The 15,812-nt window shown below is 44.7% G+C and overlaps 1 protein-coding gene across 1 annotated transcript in view; it reads left to right on the top strand.

The window, feature by feature from the left end:
* LTBP1 (latent transforming growth factor beta binding protein 1) overlaps positions 1–15,812 on the top strand; it is a 1,223,697-nt gene that overhangs the window by 975,028 nt on the left and 232,857 nt on the right. The window contains exon 22 of the mRNA XM_078648754.1: positions 7,084–7,206. Within this exon, the coding sequence (XP_078504880.1) occupies positions 7,084–7,206 (123 nt within the window). The remainder of the gene's footprint in view (positions 1–7,083; positions 7,207–15,812) is intronic.

The following is a 15,812-nucleotide window of genomic DNA, read 5'->3' on the forward strand; positions in this document are numbered from 1 at the left end:
CTATTTATGTGTTAATCTCTATCCTCACCATCTCCCTATTGGTTGAATTTAAGGACTGTAAGGGTCAGGCACTAACATAAGATTAGTGACTGGGCCTCAAGAGTGGAGCTGAATTAAGGGAGCAAACTTGTTTCTGCTACCTGTGCTTGTTCTCATGTTTCCTGTCACATCCTGTCATAGTGTTGTGTGTTTTGTCAGTCTCTTCTTGTTAGTTTATATAAATGGCCCTGCCTTCTACATGTTCTGCTTCGTGATTATGGTCAATGAGTTTGACAAAGACGTCTGGCTTTGCATAAATTGCCTCTACTGGTAAGTTGCCCCACTCTCACACTCCATGGAAGGTGAAGCAGCTGTTGGACTTGGTGTTTTATTTATTTATTTATTTATTTCGAGGGTTTTATATAGCGCTGCTGGACCCTGGAGTATCAGAGCGCTTTACAACAAGGTAGAACAACAAAATATAGGATAACAATAGGTGCAAAATTAGCAACGTGATACAGTATTGCAATACGTCATTTAAAAGGGGGGAGAAAAAGGAAGGTAAACTTACAAAAGGGCGAAAACAGCAAAAAGTGATAAAAAGTTGCATTCAGAATGGAAGGGGGGATAAGAGAGGAGAGAAGAGTGGACAAGCTCAGTGACAATATTGTTATATACCCCAATATTTGTTGCGGAGAAGTGCTTTGAGTTCACTTTTGAAAAGGGAGTAAGAGGGGATGCAGCGAAGGTCCTTGGGGAGAGAGTTCCAAATGGTAGGAGCATTACCAGAGAATGCGCGTGATTGGGTTTTTTTGACATTTAAGTCTAGGTGGGATCAAGAGGAGGGAGTTGGTGCTTCTCAGGGACCTGGAGCAACCTGCTTTTTTTAGTTTGGTTGCAAGGTAGGAGGGGGTGTTTTGGTGAAGAGCTTTGTGGGTGATACAAGCGGTTTTGTAAGCGGATCTTCCTTCAATTGGGAGCCAGTTAAGATTTTTGAGGACGGGGGATATGTGGTCAAATCTTTTGCAGTCAGAGATAAGTCGTGCAGCTAGATTGAGGACAGATTTAATCGGAGCAAGATGGGTTTTAGGAGAGCCGGTAAGCGTGGCGTTACCATAGTCAATCCTGGAGAGGACAAGCGATTGGACAACGATTTTGAAATCATCGGCTGGAATGAAAGGTTTGATCTTCTTGAGGTGGTGAAGGGTGAAAAGAGCACTTTTGGCTGTGTTTTTAATGTGGGGGATGAGATTGAGATTCTGGTCGATGCTGATGCCTAGGGATTTAACAGAATTAGAGGTGGAGAGGGAGCAATTTAGAGTTTTTAGGGAGATTTTTTGTTTTGAGTGGGAGCTATGTGTGTGTGTGTGTGTGTGTGTGTGTGTGTGTGTGTGGTCATGTGAATGTGTGTGTGTGTGTGTGTGTGTGTGTGTGTGTGTGTGTGTATGTGGTCATGTGAATGTGTGTGTGTGTGATATTGGAACAAAGAGAGAGAGAGTAGGTGTGGGTCAGTTGCCCATCCAAAAAATATCACTGCTAATGTAAAAGGGCTTATGTCAAGAGCAGTAGAACCTCAGTTACCAGGGAACCACTGAAGTTGGTTGGCTGTTCCATAATAGAGGAAACGTAGCCAGAAGAACTTATGTGTGTTATTAAAGGTTTATGTTTCAGTCTGTAGTGGCGGGACATGATCTCCAGGTGCAGTTGTTGGCGCCTGATTCTGAAATAGTGGGAGCCAAACCACCAGATTCCATTTCTATTACAGTTTTGATAATGCTTTAATCATTGAATACCCAAAGATAACCACATTAGCTGGCCTTTGGAGTACACCCAGAAGTAGGGATGCTATGCCTGTAATGACCGGAGAAAACCACAGATAGCTACAGTAGTATATTTGTGAGGACCACTCAAAAGTGTAGGTTTTGCATCCCAAGTTATCAAATGATGTGGTTTTCCCAGAATTGGAGATGTTGTGACCTATGTCTAAGGTCAATAGGGCTACCAACGTGAATAAGCCACAGTGAAGACCCACAAACAACCACAGTAGGAGGTCTGTTTGGACTGCAAAGCCTTTGCCACCCAGGCATGACAACGCAATGCCTTTACCACACATCCATTAACACGCAATGCCTTCACCATACATTGCCTTTACCATGCGTGTTTTTAGCTCTCATGCCTTTTCAACGAAATGGTAAGTGTATATGAGATAAATGTGTATGCATATATAGTGAGGACCTAGCTTTCTTAGCAAAAGCTCTTTTTTGTTTATTAATAATTTTGATACCGTTTTATGAATCTTCACAAATTTTCCAAAAAAAGTGCACTGCTTTGTCTAGTTCTCATGGAAAGTTTCGGTGTAATCCGTCAAGCGGTGGCAGAGAAACGGGGGTGACAAAAAATGTGTGTTTGCCATGCAGTTTTCCAAGGGGATTTTAGACACGACTACAACCCAAACCGTTGAACAGAATTTGCACCAAATTTGGCAGAATGGTAGCTCTTGGTCCGGAAGGATCCCTTGTTGTGATTTGGTGTAAATCCACTCAATATTTTTGGAGTTATTAAAAGAAAAATAAATATACATACCTAGGTACTCGGTTCCTTGCAGATCCACCAAGCAGGATTTGCAAATCTACGTCCCAACAGCAGTATGGTGATTGGCTGGCCACAACTTGACTGAAAAGTTGCGGCTGCCATTTTATAGATTTGAGCACAGTCACAGGTGTTATAACTTAATGTGTAAACTGATTGTTGGAGTCAGGGTAGAGGTACCCTGACCCCATGGGTGTGTTACAGGGGTCACAGTGGGGCCCTTAAAAGGTGAAGAAATTGCCTTAAGATCTTTTTTTACACATGCTGTGAGTTGCGGATCTACTGTGGCGCTCAATGTGGCATTGTCGACCCTCGGCAGATCTTCCAATCCTGCAATAAGTTAGAACAAATACATACTCACAGACCCACACAGGCACTCACACAGGCACTCACAGACCCACACAGGCACTCACACACCTGCTCACAGACCCACTCACAGACTCACACACCCTCTCAGAGACCCACTCACACACTCACAGGCCCTCTCACAGATCCACACAGAAACTCACACACCTACCCATAGACCCACACAGACACTTACACACCCACTCACAGACCCAGTCACAAACTCACAGACCCACTCACAAATCCACACAGACACTCACACATGCACTCACAATCCCACTCACACACCTACTCACACACCCAGTCACAGCCCCACTCAAATGCCCACTCACAGACCCACAGAGACACTCATACACCCACTACCAGACCCACACTTACACACACACTCTCAAACCCACAAAGGCACTCACAGACCCACTCAGAGACCTGCACACCCACTCACAGACCCATACAGGCATTCATGCACCCACTGACAGACCCACAAAATAACTCACACACCCACTTGGAGATCCACACAGACACTCACACACCCACTCAGGCACTCACTCACTCACCCACCTACAGACTCCCTCAGGCACTCACAAAGTCACTCACAGATACTCACACACCCACCTAGGAATACACACAGCTAGCAACAGACCCACACAGGAACTCTCACACCCACTCACAGACCCTCAAAGGCACTCACACGCTCACTTACAGACCCACACAGACACTCACAGGCCCACATGGACACTCACACACCCACTCACAGACCCACACAGGCACTCACACATCTACTCACAGAACCATAGTGCCACTCACACACTCACTCACAGACCCACACAGGCACTCACACACCCAATCACAGGCCCATAGTGCCACTTACACACCTACTCACAGACCCACTCACAGACCCGCACAGGCACTCACAGACTTACTCAGAGACTCACACACCCACTCACAGACCCACACGGGAACTCACAGACTCACTCAGAGACCCACACACCCAATCACAGACCCATACAGGCATTCACACGCCCAGTGACAGACCCACACAGAAACTCACACACCCACTCACAGACTCCCTCAGGCACTCACACAGTCACTCACAGACCAAGACAGATATTCACACCCACTCAGGCATTCACAAACCTAGTGACAGACCTACACAGGAACTTACACTCCCACTCACAGACCCACAGAGGCTCTCACACACCCACTCACTGACCCATGTATCCACTCAGACCAACTCAGGCACTCACACACCCACACAAACACTCATCCACCCACTCACAGACACACACAAGCACTCACACACCCACTAAACCACTCAGACTTATACTCACAGACCCATACAGCCACTCACACACCCATTCACAGACCAATACAGCCACTCACACACACACTCATAGACCCAGACAGCCACTCACACACCCACTCTCAAACATTACAGGTTACACTAAGGAAAACAAACCTAAAAACCCTTTTACATTTTCACATAAAACAACAAGGATTACAGGGACGTTAGAATTAGAAAATAGCATTAAAAAATATTATAAATTCACTGAAAAAAACTAAGGCTTTAAGGACATTATAGTAAGGCTCTGATTTTCCACATACCAAACCATAGAAATTTAGCAGTTATAGTTACCTGAGCTAACTGTAACTTATGCCCCTACAGTGCACTGCTTATGACCTCCCACATTACATCACTCATGGCATGGTCAGTGACATCACTGATGACATCTCAAATGACATCACTGATGACATGACTGGTGACATCATCCAGTGAGTGAGAGCAGTTTCCCTACCTGCACTATTGTTGGCAGGGAAACAAGTGTTTGCTCCCGTCTGTCTGGAGAATTTTAAAATTTCTCGTCAAACAAGATCAAACACTCAGTCTGCTCCTAGTCTGTGGGAGCTTTAAAATTGCTTCCGTCGGCTGGGATCAGACTTGTATTCTGTTGCCCGGCCCACAGATAGACACATATTGCTCCCACCCAGAGGAAGCATGCATAAAACAGCTGCTATCCGGACGGTAGCAATGCTGGCTCTGACACCATTCGGGGCTCCCTGTGGCTTGGTTGGTGCCCAGGGTGGACACAGGGGCTCACACTTATTTATAATGCCGGTCCTGCGGGATGGGGCCCCCCAGGCTAATATAGGCTAAAAAATGTTTAAAAACACAGGCCCCAGGGGATGGGCTAACCGGGGTCTGAGAATGCTTGGGTAGGAGAGTTGAAAGCCTCCTCCCCCTATATTGTGGCCCTGGGGCCAAAATATAGCCTTCTTGGGGCCCAAGAAGGCTTAGGGATGATGAAGAAGGGTGATTTTAGGGTTTAGGGGAGGGTGAGGTTACAGAGTGGTAAGGGTGATTTTAGGGTTTAGGCATGGGTAAGGGAATCGTGTGGTAAGGGTGTTTTTAGGGTTTATGGCTGGGTAAGGGAATTGGGTGGCAGAGGTAGTTTTACGGTTTACGGGTGGGTAAGAGAATGGGGTGGTAATGGCGTTTTTGGGGTTTAGGGGTGGTTAACTGAATAGGGTTGTGAGGGTGTTTCAGCTTTATGGGGTAAGTAAGGTAATTTGGTGGTAAGGGTGTTTTAGGGGGTGGTTAGGGGAATTGGATGGTAAGGGTGTTTTTAGGGTAAGTAAGGAAATACGATGGTAAGGGTTTTCTTCAGGGCCCCCCCCCAAAAAAAGCTTTATTTTTATAATGATTTTTTAAAATGGGGGGGTTCTCCCAATTAAAGTAGTTAGTAATATATTTCTATTTACATGCAGAGATATGTATATACGCGTACATATATATACATTTATATTTATACACACACACATGCATACACCCACACACACACACACACATATACATGTGTGTGTGTGTGTGTGTGTGTGTGTGTGTGTGAGTGTGTGTGTGTGTGTGTGTGTGTGTGTAGGGGTCCATTTACTTTATACATACCTTGCTATGTAAAGGCATGCGCGGTAAGGATATATGCATGGTAAAGAAATTGGAATGTAATGGATGTGTGGTAAAGACGTGCGTTGTAAATGCGTGCTTGGTAATGTCATTGATGTCATAATCTATTGAGGAGGGTTTAAGTAGGTGTGAAGGTGGTGGGATGCCCCAGAAGAGCCTATTTTGTGGTGCAGAGTTCCAAGGAAATGCACTCTTGTACACTTCGAGGGCAAATTCTACGGGCCCTCACAAACCTTTCATTTGCGCCATTGATTCAGTGTTTTTTGTCTTTTGTACTAAGTGGTGGAAATCCACCAAAGGTGCTTCTAGCATGTTCATGAAATAAGCGCATTCAGTAAATGCGTAATTAATGCCAGTTTCTGAGGTGGTGGGCACATGGTCTTAATTTTGGGGATCTGAGCCTATTTTTCATCATCAGGCTTTGACCAAGGGAAAGGAAAAGAAAGACAGGAAAGAGAGAACGAATTAGCAAGAGAGATAAAACAATGTCACAGTTCTAAGTACAGCCCTCTGTTAAATACCAGGGGCCTCATTTATGAGGCCTTGCGTCAGTTTTGCGCTTCTGATGCGTCACTTTTTGTGACGCATCGGCGGCGTAAAACATGCCTCCTGTTGCGCACTATTTACAAAGTGACGCATCTAAGCAGATGCGTCACTTTGTAAACCCCCTGCGCTACATTATACCTGCGTCAGGTATAATGTATGCAGAGGGGGCGTTCCCCCGCAAAAAGCCTCGTAATAGTGACACAGTGAAATCTATGAGATTTCACTGCGTCACTTTTAGGATGCTGTTGCGTCAAAATCTTACGCCAGCCTCACAGCAGGCGTAAGACTGACGCAAGCCCTTTCACATGGGGCTTTCCCCATGTTAAAGGACGCATTGCTGGAGTTGTGTCACTTTTGTGACACACTCTAGCAATGCGTCACTTTTGCGCTTACAGATACGTCAGAAATACTGACGTCTCTGTAACTCCTTGCGCCATGATGCGTCATACTGTAAATATGACGCATCATAGGTCTCGCAAGGAGGGCGCAGTGAAAAGTGATGCATCGCTGTTTTCACGCAGCGATGCGTCACGTTTCATAAATGAGGACCCTGGCGTTTGTAGAATATTAGGGCACCGCAAGCTTTTGAACATAAAGCACCGTAAGGAGATTTGGAAAAAGCTACCTAGGGACTAGATTTGAATAATCGTCTTTTCCTTTGTTAACAGATGTTGATGAGTGCGCCGAGAGCAGCCTATGCACAAATGGCCTGTGCAGAAACACACAGGGCTCCTTCAGGTGTGAATGCAAGCCTGGATACCACACAGACGCCACAGGAGAGCAGTGTGAAGGTATGGGACAGGAGCGTGTCTCCAAGCACTATTAGCAATAGAAGAATGACGACCCTACTCGTACTAAGTAGTAAAAATAAAAGTACATTCAGATTCATGGCCGCACTAGAATCAAAATCAGCATTTGAAAAAATCTTCAAACCACTCACACATTGAAGGAGGCTTCAGCCAGAAAGGAGCCATGGGTTCCTGTTTGGGTTTTGGGCCTGTTTGGGTTTTGGGCCTGTTTGGGTTTTGGCTGCCCATACCTCTCTTGAAACAGTTCTCTAGCATGCAGCCCACTGTGACCATGCCAGAGTGACAGCCTGGCCGACTCAGTGCTTGGAACACCCAACTATCTTAATAGGTTATTGAGAAATATTTAAATACATAGGGGCATATTTACAATAACCGGCGCATCCCTGCAAATCAGCAGGGATGCGCCAGTTATTCTGCGCCACAGCTCTGCCATCATGGATGCGCCGCATTTACAATGCGGCGCACCATGGTGCAAAAACGGCACAGATACATGACGCATCTGTGCCATAAAAGTGACGCATTGCTGGAGTTGCGTCGCAAGCGCGACGCAGCTCCAGCAATGCTCTGGGGGCCCTATCTAGTTAATGCTGCATCAATCCTTACGCCTGCTTCAGGCAGGCGCAGGGTTTTGACGCAGCATGGGCCTAAAAGTGATTTAGTGAAATCTTGTAGATTTCACTCAGCCACTTTTAGGAGGCGTTCCTGCGCCGGAACGCCCCCTCCTACACAGGAACGCCTACATGTGGCGCAGGGCATTACAACGTGACGCATCTGCCAGATGGAGCAGGATTTGCGCCGCCGCTGCGTCACAAAAGTGACGCAACGGCGGCGTAAATGATGCGCAAGGGACTTGTAAATCTGCCCATAAATCTTATGACCATCCAATCTAAGCAAACAGACTGTAGCATCTTGGGTGGTGCTTGAAAGTTTATTGTCCTTTTCTTTATTAAAATACGCAGACAAATGCATAGAGGGCGGTTCATGCACACATGATCCGTGCAGAAATTTAGACGGGCTCCTACAGATATGATTAAAAGCTAGAATATATTTGGGCAGCAGTGCATAGGTCATGCACATTTTTCCAGTCCTGGATTTTTAAGCTACACATCTAGCAACTTTAAGTGTGGTGGCCTCATAAATTCAATGGAAGCAAGCCAAGACTACACCACCCAGAATGCATTAGGTAGTCAAATTAAAGCTCAAGGCCCTCAATGACGTGTTTGTAATATAAGCAACGAGTAGATGTAGCTTTTTGCAAACATTTGAGAGAAGGAAATTCAACTTAAACCCAATATTGTCTATATCATTAAACAAATGAAGATACTTTCTCATGTTGGTGGCTAATTGGTTATTTCCTTGACCATAGACAGGCGCACTCCTGCTTTATGATTAAGATTTTCAAGAATGGTGGGAACATTGTCTAGTCGATTCCAGCACTTGGAGTCATGGTGCTGTCTAATTCTAAGCAGTGATTGCTCCTCCACCTCTACATCCCGCCCATAGTTCCTAATTAAATGGGTTTTGTGTGGCTCTGTCATTCCTAGTATATTAGTTAATTTATAGACTGATTCTTACAGGGTGACGTGTCTAATCAATCACACTTACTCAATATATGGCACTGTAAAAAGTAACTGACCGTGGATTATTTCGCTTTTCTTAGAAGTCTGCAATTGACCCAATAAAGGAGGATGGCTAATGGCACTGAAAGCGTCTGTCTTTACAACCGGACATAAAGATGTATGGTGCACAGCAAGTCCAGTTTAAACCTGCTAACGCGGGATTTCTGGTCTATTGTTATCCTACCAGATCCCAGCTCAGGTCGACTGAATCGTTGGTACCTGTCGTTGAGTAAAAGGCAATCCACTACTAGGTTAATCAAGAAAGAACTTACACCACTCTAAAGAACCACTTACCACTGGAAAAGGTTTAAGAGTTTATTATAAAGCCAAAAGTATCTGGAGATACAAACATCTCAGAATAAGGTTCAAAAGATATACGGGTATCAATATAAAAAGATATTCTCTGAATGCTCTTAATTGGCAAAAGGAAATTATCAAAAATATCTCAAATACCATGAGAGTTGCAAGAATCGCTATGAGTTGCAACTTGAGAGTCATTTACAGAAAGGAAAATACAGGTTAGGCTGTCCCTACACTAGACTAAGTGACATCCCTACTTAACAAAATCTTTACCTAAAAAGGTGTCAGCAGTGGTGACTTCCAAAGAAGATCACACACTTCCCTTAGTCTCTAATTCAAGTTGATGTCTCGCAGTTCCCTATCTGCCTACCCATCCGCTCTCTTGAGTTCCTCAGATCATCTGCTCTAACTCCACCCCGGGGTGCTGTCCCTAATACAAAATCACATTTCCAATAGGAACGCCCCTGGAGACGCCTCTCACGTGGTGTAGATTCTGGCGGCAAATTCCATGCTGGTGCTCCTCGGGACCCTTCATTAAAGTTGACCTTGCTTCCCAGGCTTCTCTCCGACCAGGCGGTACCCCCTAAAATTCCTGAAGACTCCTACAGGCCTGTGCCTGGCTCTCTTGAACAAAAGTCTATTCATCACTTTCTGATTATGCTCCCTCGCACCTGCAAATAGACACTTTTTCTGTAGGCCCCAAATTCCGGCCTTCCACCATATCTTAAAGTCGTAAACCATGTTACAGACTTTTCGTTCGTGCTCTATGCGACCTCTCCTTAACGAGCACATGCAGATCAAAGAAGCGACTTTATCTATTCAGGCCTACGAAAATTACATGAAACGGACCTCTGCACTCTGCACATTAAATTTCTTTGTTTAAACAGTATTTTAACTAACACACATTACTATAATGTAACACATCTATTTAAAACATATTTCAATTCTATGATTAATAATACTTTGCATTAAAATGACATTAGAACTCCAGTTACTTAAAGGTGTAGCAGCATCTTTCGTTTCTTGTGAAGTGCCATGTGGCCTACACATTTCCATGGTTTGCAGAGTTACATTTCTTTTTCACACAGCCACATAACGTGAGACTCTAACATCATTCTAACATTTCTACAAATCTCTACATTAGTTTTCACTCTGATATATGTATCCCTATTCTAATTAAACACATATATATATTTTCTCTCTATAAGTTGACACTCTTGTATATTCCACACTAAACTAATACTACGTGCTTGTAAATATGGTGCACTTCTACATTTTTCAGATTTGTGCTCTCTCAATCCCCCCTTTGATGACTTCCAGTAGTCATCATCATCATCACGACACCCTCTCTAAGGTATGGAGTATCAAACTGAAGTCGTTGCAAGATTCCCTCGTTTCATCTCCTCTAGAGCCCTCAGACTCCTGTACTGATTCTCCTGCATCGCAGCTAATCTCCTTCCCTGCTCTCGCATGGATCTCTGCAACCTGTTTGCTCTATACCATTTGTACAGTCTTACCAATCCCCACAAAATGATTATACAAATCACTATTATGATGATAGGCTTCAGTATGTACCAAATGATATTCTTTCCTAGGTTGGCAAACCAACCTCCAACTTTACCCATTCCTTGACCTACTTTTTCCCACACTGTTACTGAAATCCTCTATTTCCTGATGTATTTCAGTAATGTTTCGAATGTACTTTTCTAGAGGTTTTGAATTGTCTGGAATGTAAGTGCAACATTCCTGGACCTTCAAAGCCTTACAGACTCCTCCCTCTTTAGCTAACAGAACGTCTGGAGCAAGTCGATTCTGAAGAACCATTGCCCTTATCGATTGCATCTCTCCCTCCACCAACATTAAAGATCTAGCAGTACTGGCGGACAACCTATCTACAACTGTTGCTAATCTTCTTATCTTAACATCATTTAGTGCTATCCCTAAAATAGGAAACATAGCACCAAACACATCTCCAACTACCTCCTCAGCGCTTACATCCCTCCTTCTTCTAATTTGTTTTCCTCTCTTTTTGGTTTCCAAGTCCTCTGCATGGTATATTTTGGGGAAGACAATTGCTAAGTAACATGATCCATACCAATTATCTGGTAGTTTCACATATGCATTTCTTCCACAGACAAAATATACATTTGGAATCACCTGCATTTCCTTTAGAAAGTCTTTGAAGTAATACTCCAATTGGAAAGCATGTTCACAACTGACTGCTCCCACAAACACATTCTCATAATATGTTTGACTTCTGTGTATACACAGCTTTCCCCTTTTCTCTCGGTCTAAAGCTATTGGACCACTGCTACCCTTTCTTTGGTGTTCCCTTTCTTCCTGGGTCCAATCTGTTTTCCATTGTCCTGAAGCTTTAAGATCTTTTGTCTTCTATATCGATCATCCACCTGCCCTATAAACTTTTTCTCAATTTCAGACACTTTACAAGTCAAATTATTTCTTCGGGCATGTGAAGTATCTAATGTTCTCCATGGAAGGAAACATTTCTGTAACCTGTCTTCACTCTTGTAATAGTCCCATCTATTGAGGTGTTTATAATTTGGCACCTCTGGCAATACCGAGTCAAAGTTTGAGAAGTAATACTCAAACCCCTCACGTTCATAAAATATGCTCAACAATAAACTACATGAGATTCCATAGGTCAATGGAAGATGGTGATATCTGATGCCTTCATCTACAGAGGCTGGCAACTGCATACAAACATAGCAGTTCTTCGCCTCCATGACATCAATATATTCATAAAGCAATTTAGCATAAGCATTTGATTTAAAATTCCCCTGTGATTCATCTGCATGTAATCTCCTAATCTCAGCATCTAACAAAGCTTTCTCTTTCGCTGTGTTGTCCCCCTGTTTGCCAACCGTAGGAGGCTTTTGTGTTGGTACACTTTTTACTTCCTTTGCTATTTTCACATCGTTTTCATGTCCCACTATATATGATACAGTAACTACTAAAACTATAAGAGAAATCACTACCCCTAAAAGTGTGCCTATTATGCATTTTGCCCTGCGGTTCGGGTTGCCAGCCTCCATGATCTCAAGACAGTGTAGTTCTGTTTTTCTTTCACCGTACAAAGTCTCTTTTCTTGGCTTCTCCAGTCTTTCAAACCCCACCTGGAAGCTGAAAATCCCCTCCGCAAAACAGTCTCTGAGTTCTGTAGCAATAGACAGCCCTAGCCCTTCTCCATCCACTAAAATGGAAGTCCCTAATTTTTTCTTCTTCCTCTCGGCGCTAGGTTATCTTTCAATCTGTATTTACAAAGTTCTTTACAAAATCTTTAGTAATCCGAAACTATGCGTGTTCCAAGAACTTCCACTACTCGCTCGAATATCTCCATACGAAGAAGGATTCCCTCAAGTATTGGACACCTTGAACAGCAACATGGAAATTCAACTGTCTCTAGGATCAATCTTCTTATTCCGCGCAGGAGAGGAGGATAGACGATGTTAAGTGTCAGCAGTCTTTCGACCTCCGCTCCTGGTATCAAGAACCTTACTTCCACTGTGATGATCGGGTCAGTTCTGGTCAGGGTCACTTCCCTCACCCTCCCAGTTCTGCGTCCCTCGGACATCTGTAGCGAGGTAGGTCCACTCAGGAGTAGCGTATCTTCTGCAAGGCACTCGCACCCTCCTTGATCTTCTCGGACCTTCCTGCTCTTGTCCTTGTGCACTTTCTTCTGGATCCGAGTCTTCGGATATAGGAGCAAGAGTTTCCTCTCGAGCTGGCTTCAAGCTTGGCCTCCTTTTTCTTTCAGGCCAGGTAGCTGCTCCACGCCTTGTTCTCCTATTTCTTGTCCGTTCACTCAGTTCTTGATCACTCTGGATTTGTTCTGTCTCTGAGTTGGTTTCACAACAGCTTTCTCCTTCAGTGGCAACTTCAGTTTCACTGCCGTTCTGTCTTTCTTCTTCTTCTGGATGTGTGACACTCCCAACTTCTTAAACACCCCCACAGCTTGACTGATCCCCTCTTGTGATTCTTCTTCCACAACTGGATTTTCGTCTGTGAGAGGAGCTGTTTCTTCAAGAGGTGCTGGAACTCTTCGAGTATGGGAAGCGTGGATCCAATTTGGCAGTCCTCCGCACTTCACGGCAGTGTTCGTAGTTAGTATAATCTGGTAAGGCCCCTTCCAGCGCACGTCCAAGCAGTTCTTCCGGACGTGCTTCTTCACCAGCACCCAGTCTCCTGGGCACAGGTCGTGGCACTGATCTCTTGAAGCTGGAACTTCTGCGGCCTGTACCTGAAGAGACACAGAATGAATGGCGTCAGATAACCCCTTGCAGTAATCCAGGATCAGGTCATCTGTAATGTTCAGTAATGCAGTTGTGGGGACAGTTGGAAGTCTCATTGCCCTCCCCATCAACACCTCATGTGGAGAGAGACCTGTCCTCCTGTCGGGTGTGCTACGCATGCTCATAAGGACCAAAGGAAGAGCATCAGGCCAACTTAAGGAAGTTGAGGAACATACTTTAGCAATTCGACATTTCAGCGTCCCATTTATCTGCTCCACGATACCTGAAGCCTCTGGTCGATAGCTACAATGCAATTTCTGATCAATATTCAATGCAGAGCAAAGCATCTTCAGAATTTCGCTGTTAAAATGTGTTCCTCTGTCCGATTCCAGAGAGGCAGGCACCCCGAAGCGCGGTATCAACTCTCTAAGTAACAACTTTGCTACTGTGAGTGTATCGCACCTGCGTGTAGGGTATGCTTCAACCCATCTGGAAAATATGCATACTACCACCAGAACATACCTAAGGCGATTGACTTTTGGCATTTCAATAAAATCCAATTGCATTCTGTTGAAAGGCCCCCCAGACCTCCCAATGTGACTCAGTGTAACTGGTGTTCTTTTCCCTATGTTCTACTGCTGACATGTAACACATCGCTTACACACTGCTTCTGCTGCAATCCTAAATTTTGGGCAATACCAAGTCTGCCTAAACACCCTCAGCATGGCATCCCTTCCCAAGTGCACTGGACCATGTATCTGTCGTGCCATTGGACTCGCTAACTCCTCAGGTAACACTGCCCTTCCATCTGCTGAAACCCAAAAATCCATTTCGCTTCTCACACACCCTGCTGTTTCCCATGCCTGCTTCTCAGATTCAGGTGCATTGTCTTGCATTTGTTTCAAATCTTCCCAAGTATCAACCGTTTCTAACATCATGCTTAATTCTGTCCTTTCCTGAGCCCCACCTACTTCCACCTCCGTGAAAGAATAACCATGCTCCGCACAATAGCGGGCAACTTCGTCTGCATATCTATTTCCTTGTGACACAAAATCTGTATTTTTCGTGTGAGCTACACATTTCACAACCGCGATTGCGGCTGGACCCTGTAATGCTTCCAACAACAGCCGCACAAATTCTCCATTTCTGATTGGCGAACCAGAGGAGGTCATGTAACCCCTCTGAGACCATAATTGCCCAAAATCATGAACTACACCGAAACCATATTGGCTATCAGTATATATGGTGACTCTAAATTTATTACCTGCTATACAGGCACGTGTCAATGCAATGATTTCTGCTACCTGAGCGGAGTGTACTCCTTCCAGGCAAGCGGCTTCCACAACTCCAGTAATGGTGCAAACAGCATAAGCTGCTCTCAACCGACCAGTATCGTCCCTTAAACATGAGCCATCAACAAAGTAAATTTGATCAGGGTCGATCAATGGCTCATCCACAATATCTGGTCTGGGCTTCGTGCATAGTTCAGTCACATCAAGGCAATCGTGATCTTCACAGTCTTCGCCTTCTATGTCATTAGGAAGTGGCATTAGTGTAGCAGGATTCAAGACAGAGCACCTCTTAAGGGTCACGTTCTCTGCAGCAAGAATAACTTGCTCATAACGCGTGAGCCTACTGTTAGTCAAGTGCTGGGTCTTGGTCCTGGTCATTAACAGTTCCACAGAATGAGGTACATACACCACTAACTGGTGTCCCATCACGATGCTTTCACAACGCTCAATGCTGACACCTGTTGCAGCAACGGATTTGAGACATCCGGGCAACGCTGCGGCTACAGGATCTAGAGTAGCCGAAAAGTATGCAACTGGTCTACGGGCATTTCCATGTACTTGCACTAAGACTGACAAAGCACAGCCCTCCCTTTCACAGCAATAGAGGGAGAATGGCTTCTCATAGTCCGGCATCCCCAGAGCCGGAGCACGACACAAGTCATCTCTCAGCTGTAGGAACGCCATCAGGCACTCATTGTCCCATGGTACCGGATCACTCACCTCCTTGTGCGTCAGTTTCTGTAAGGGTTTTGCTTTCAGTGAAAAGTTAGCTATCCACTGTCGGCAATAACCAACCATTCCTAAAAACATCCTAACTTCTCTCTGTGTTGTAGGTGAGTTCATCTTCATGATTGCCTCTATTCTATCTGGTGACACCTTGCGCTTTCCTTTTTCTATCCGGTGACCCAAGTACTGTACTTCTGTCAGACAGTACTGCAATTTGCTCGGAGATACCTTGTGTCCATTTTCAGCTAAATGGTTCAGCAAGGCAATGGTATCTATCTTACAAGCCTCTTCTGTTTCTGACGCAACAAGTAGGTCGTCTATGTACTGGACCAGAACCGAGTTCTGGGGCAGTACCAGACTTTCAAGGTTCTTTTTCAGTAACTGATTAAAGATTGATGGGC

The sequence above is a fragment of the Lissotriton helveticus genome, chromosome 6 (genome assembly GCF_964261635.1).
Source record: "Lissotriton helveticus chromosome 6, aLisHel1.1, whole genome shotgun sequence".
NCBI classification, from domain to species: Eukaryota; Metazoa; Chordata; class Amphibia; order Caudata; family Salamandridae; genus Lissotriton; species Lissotriton helveticus.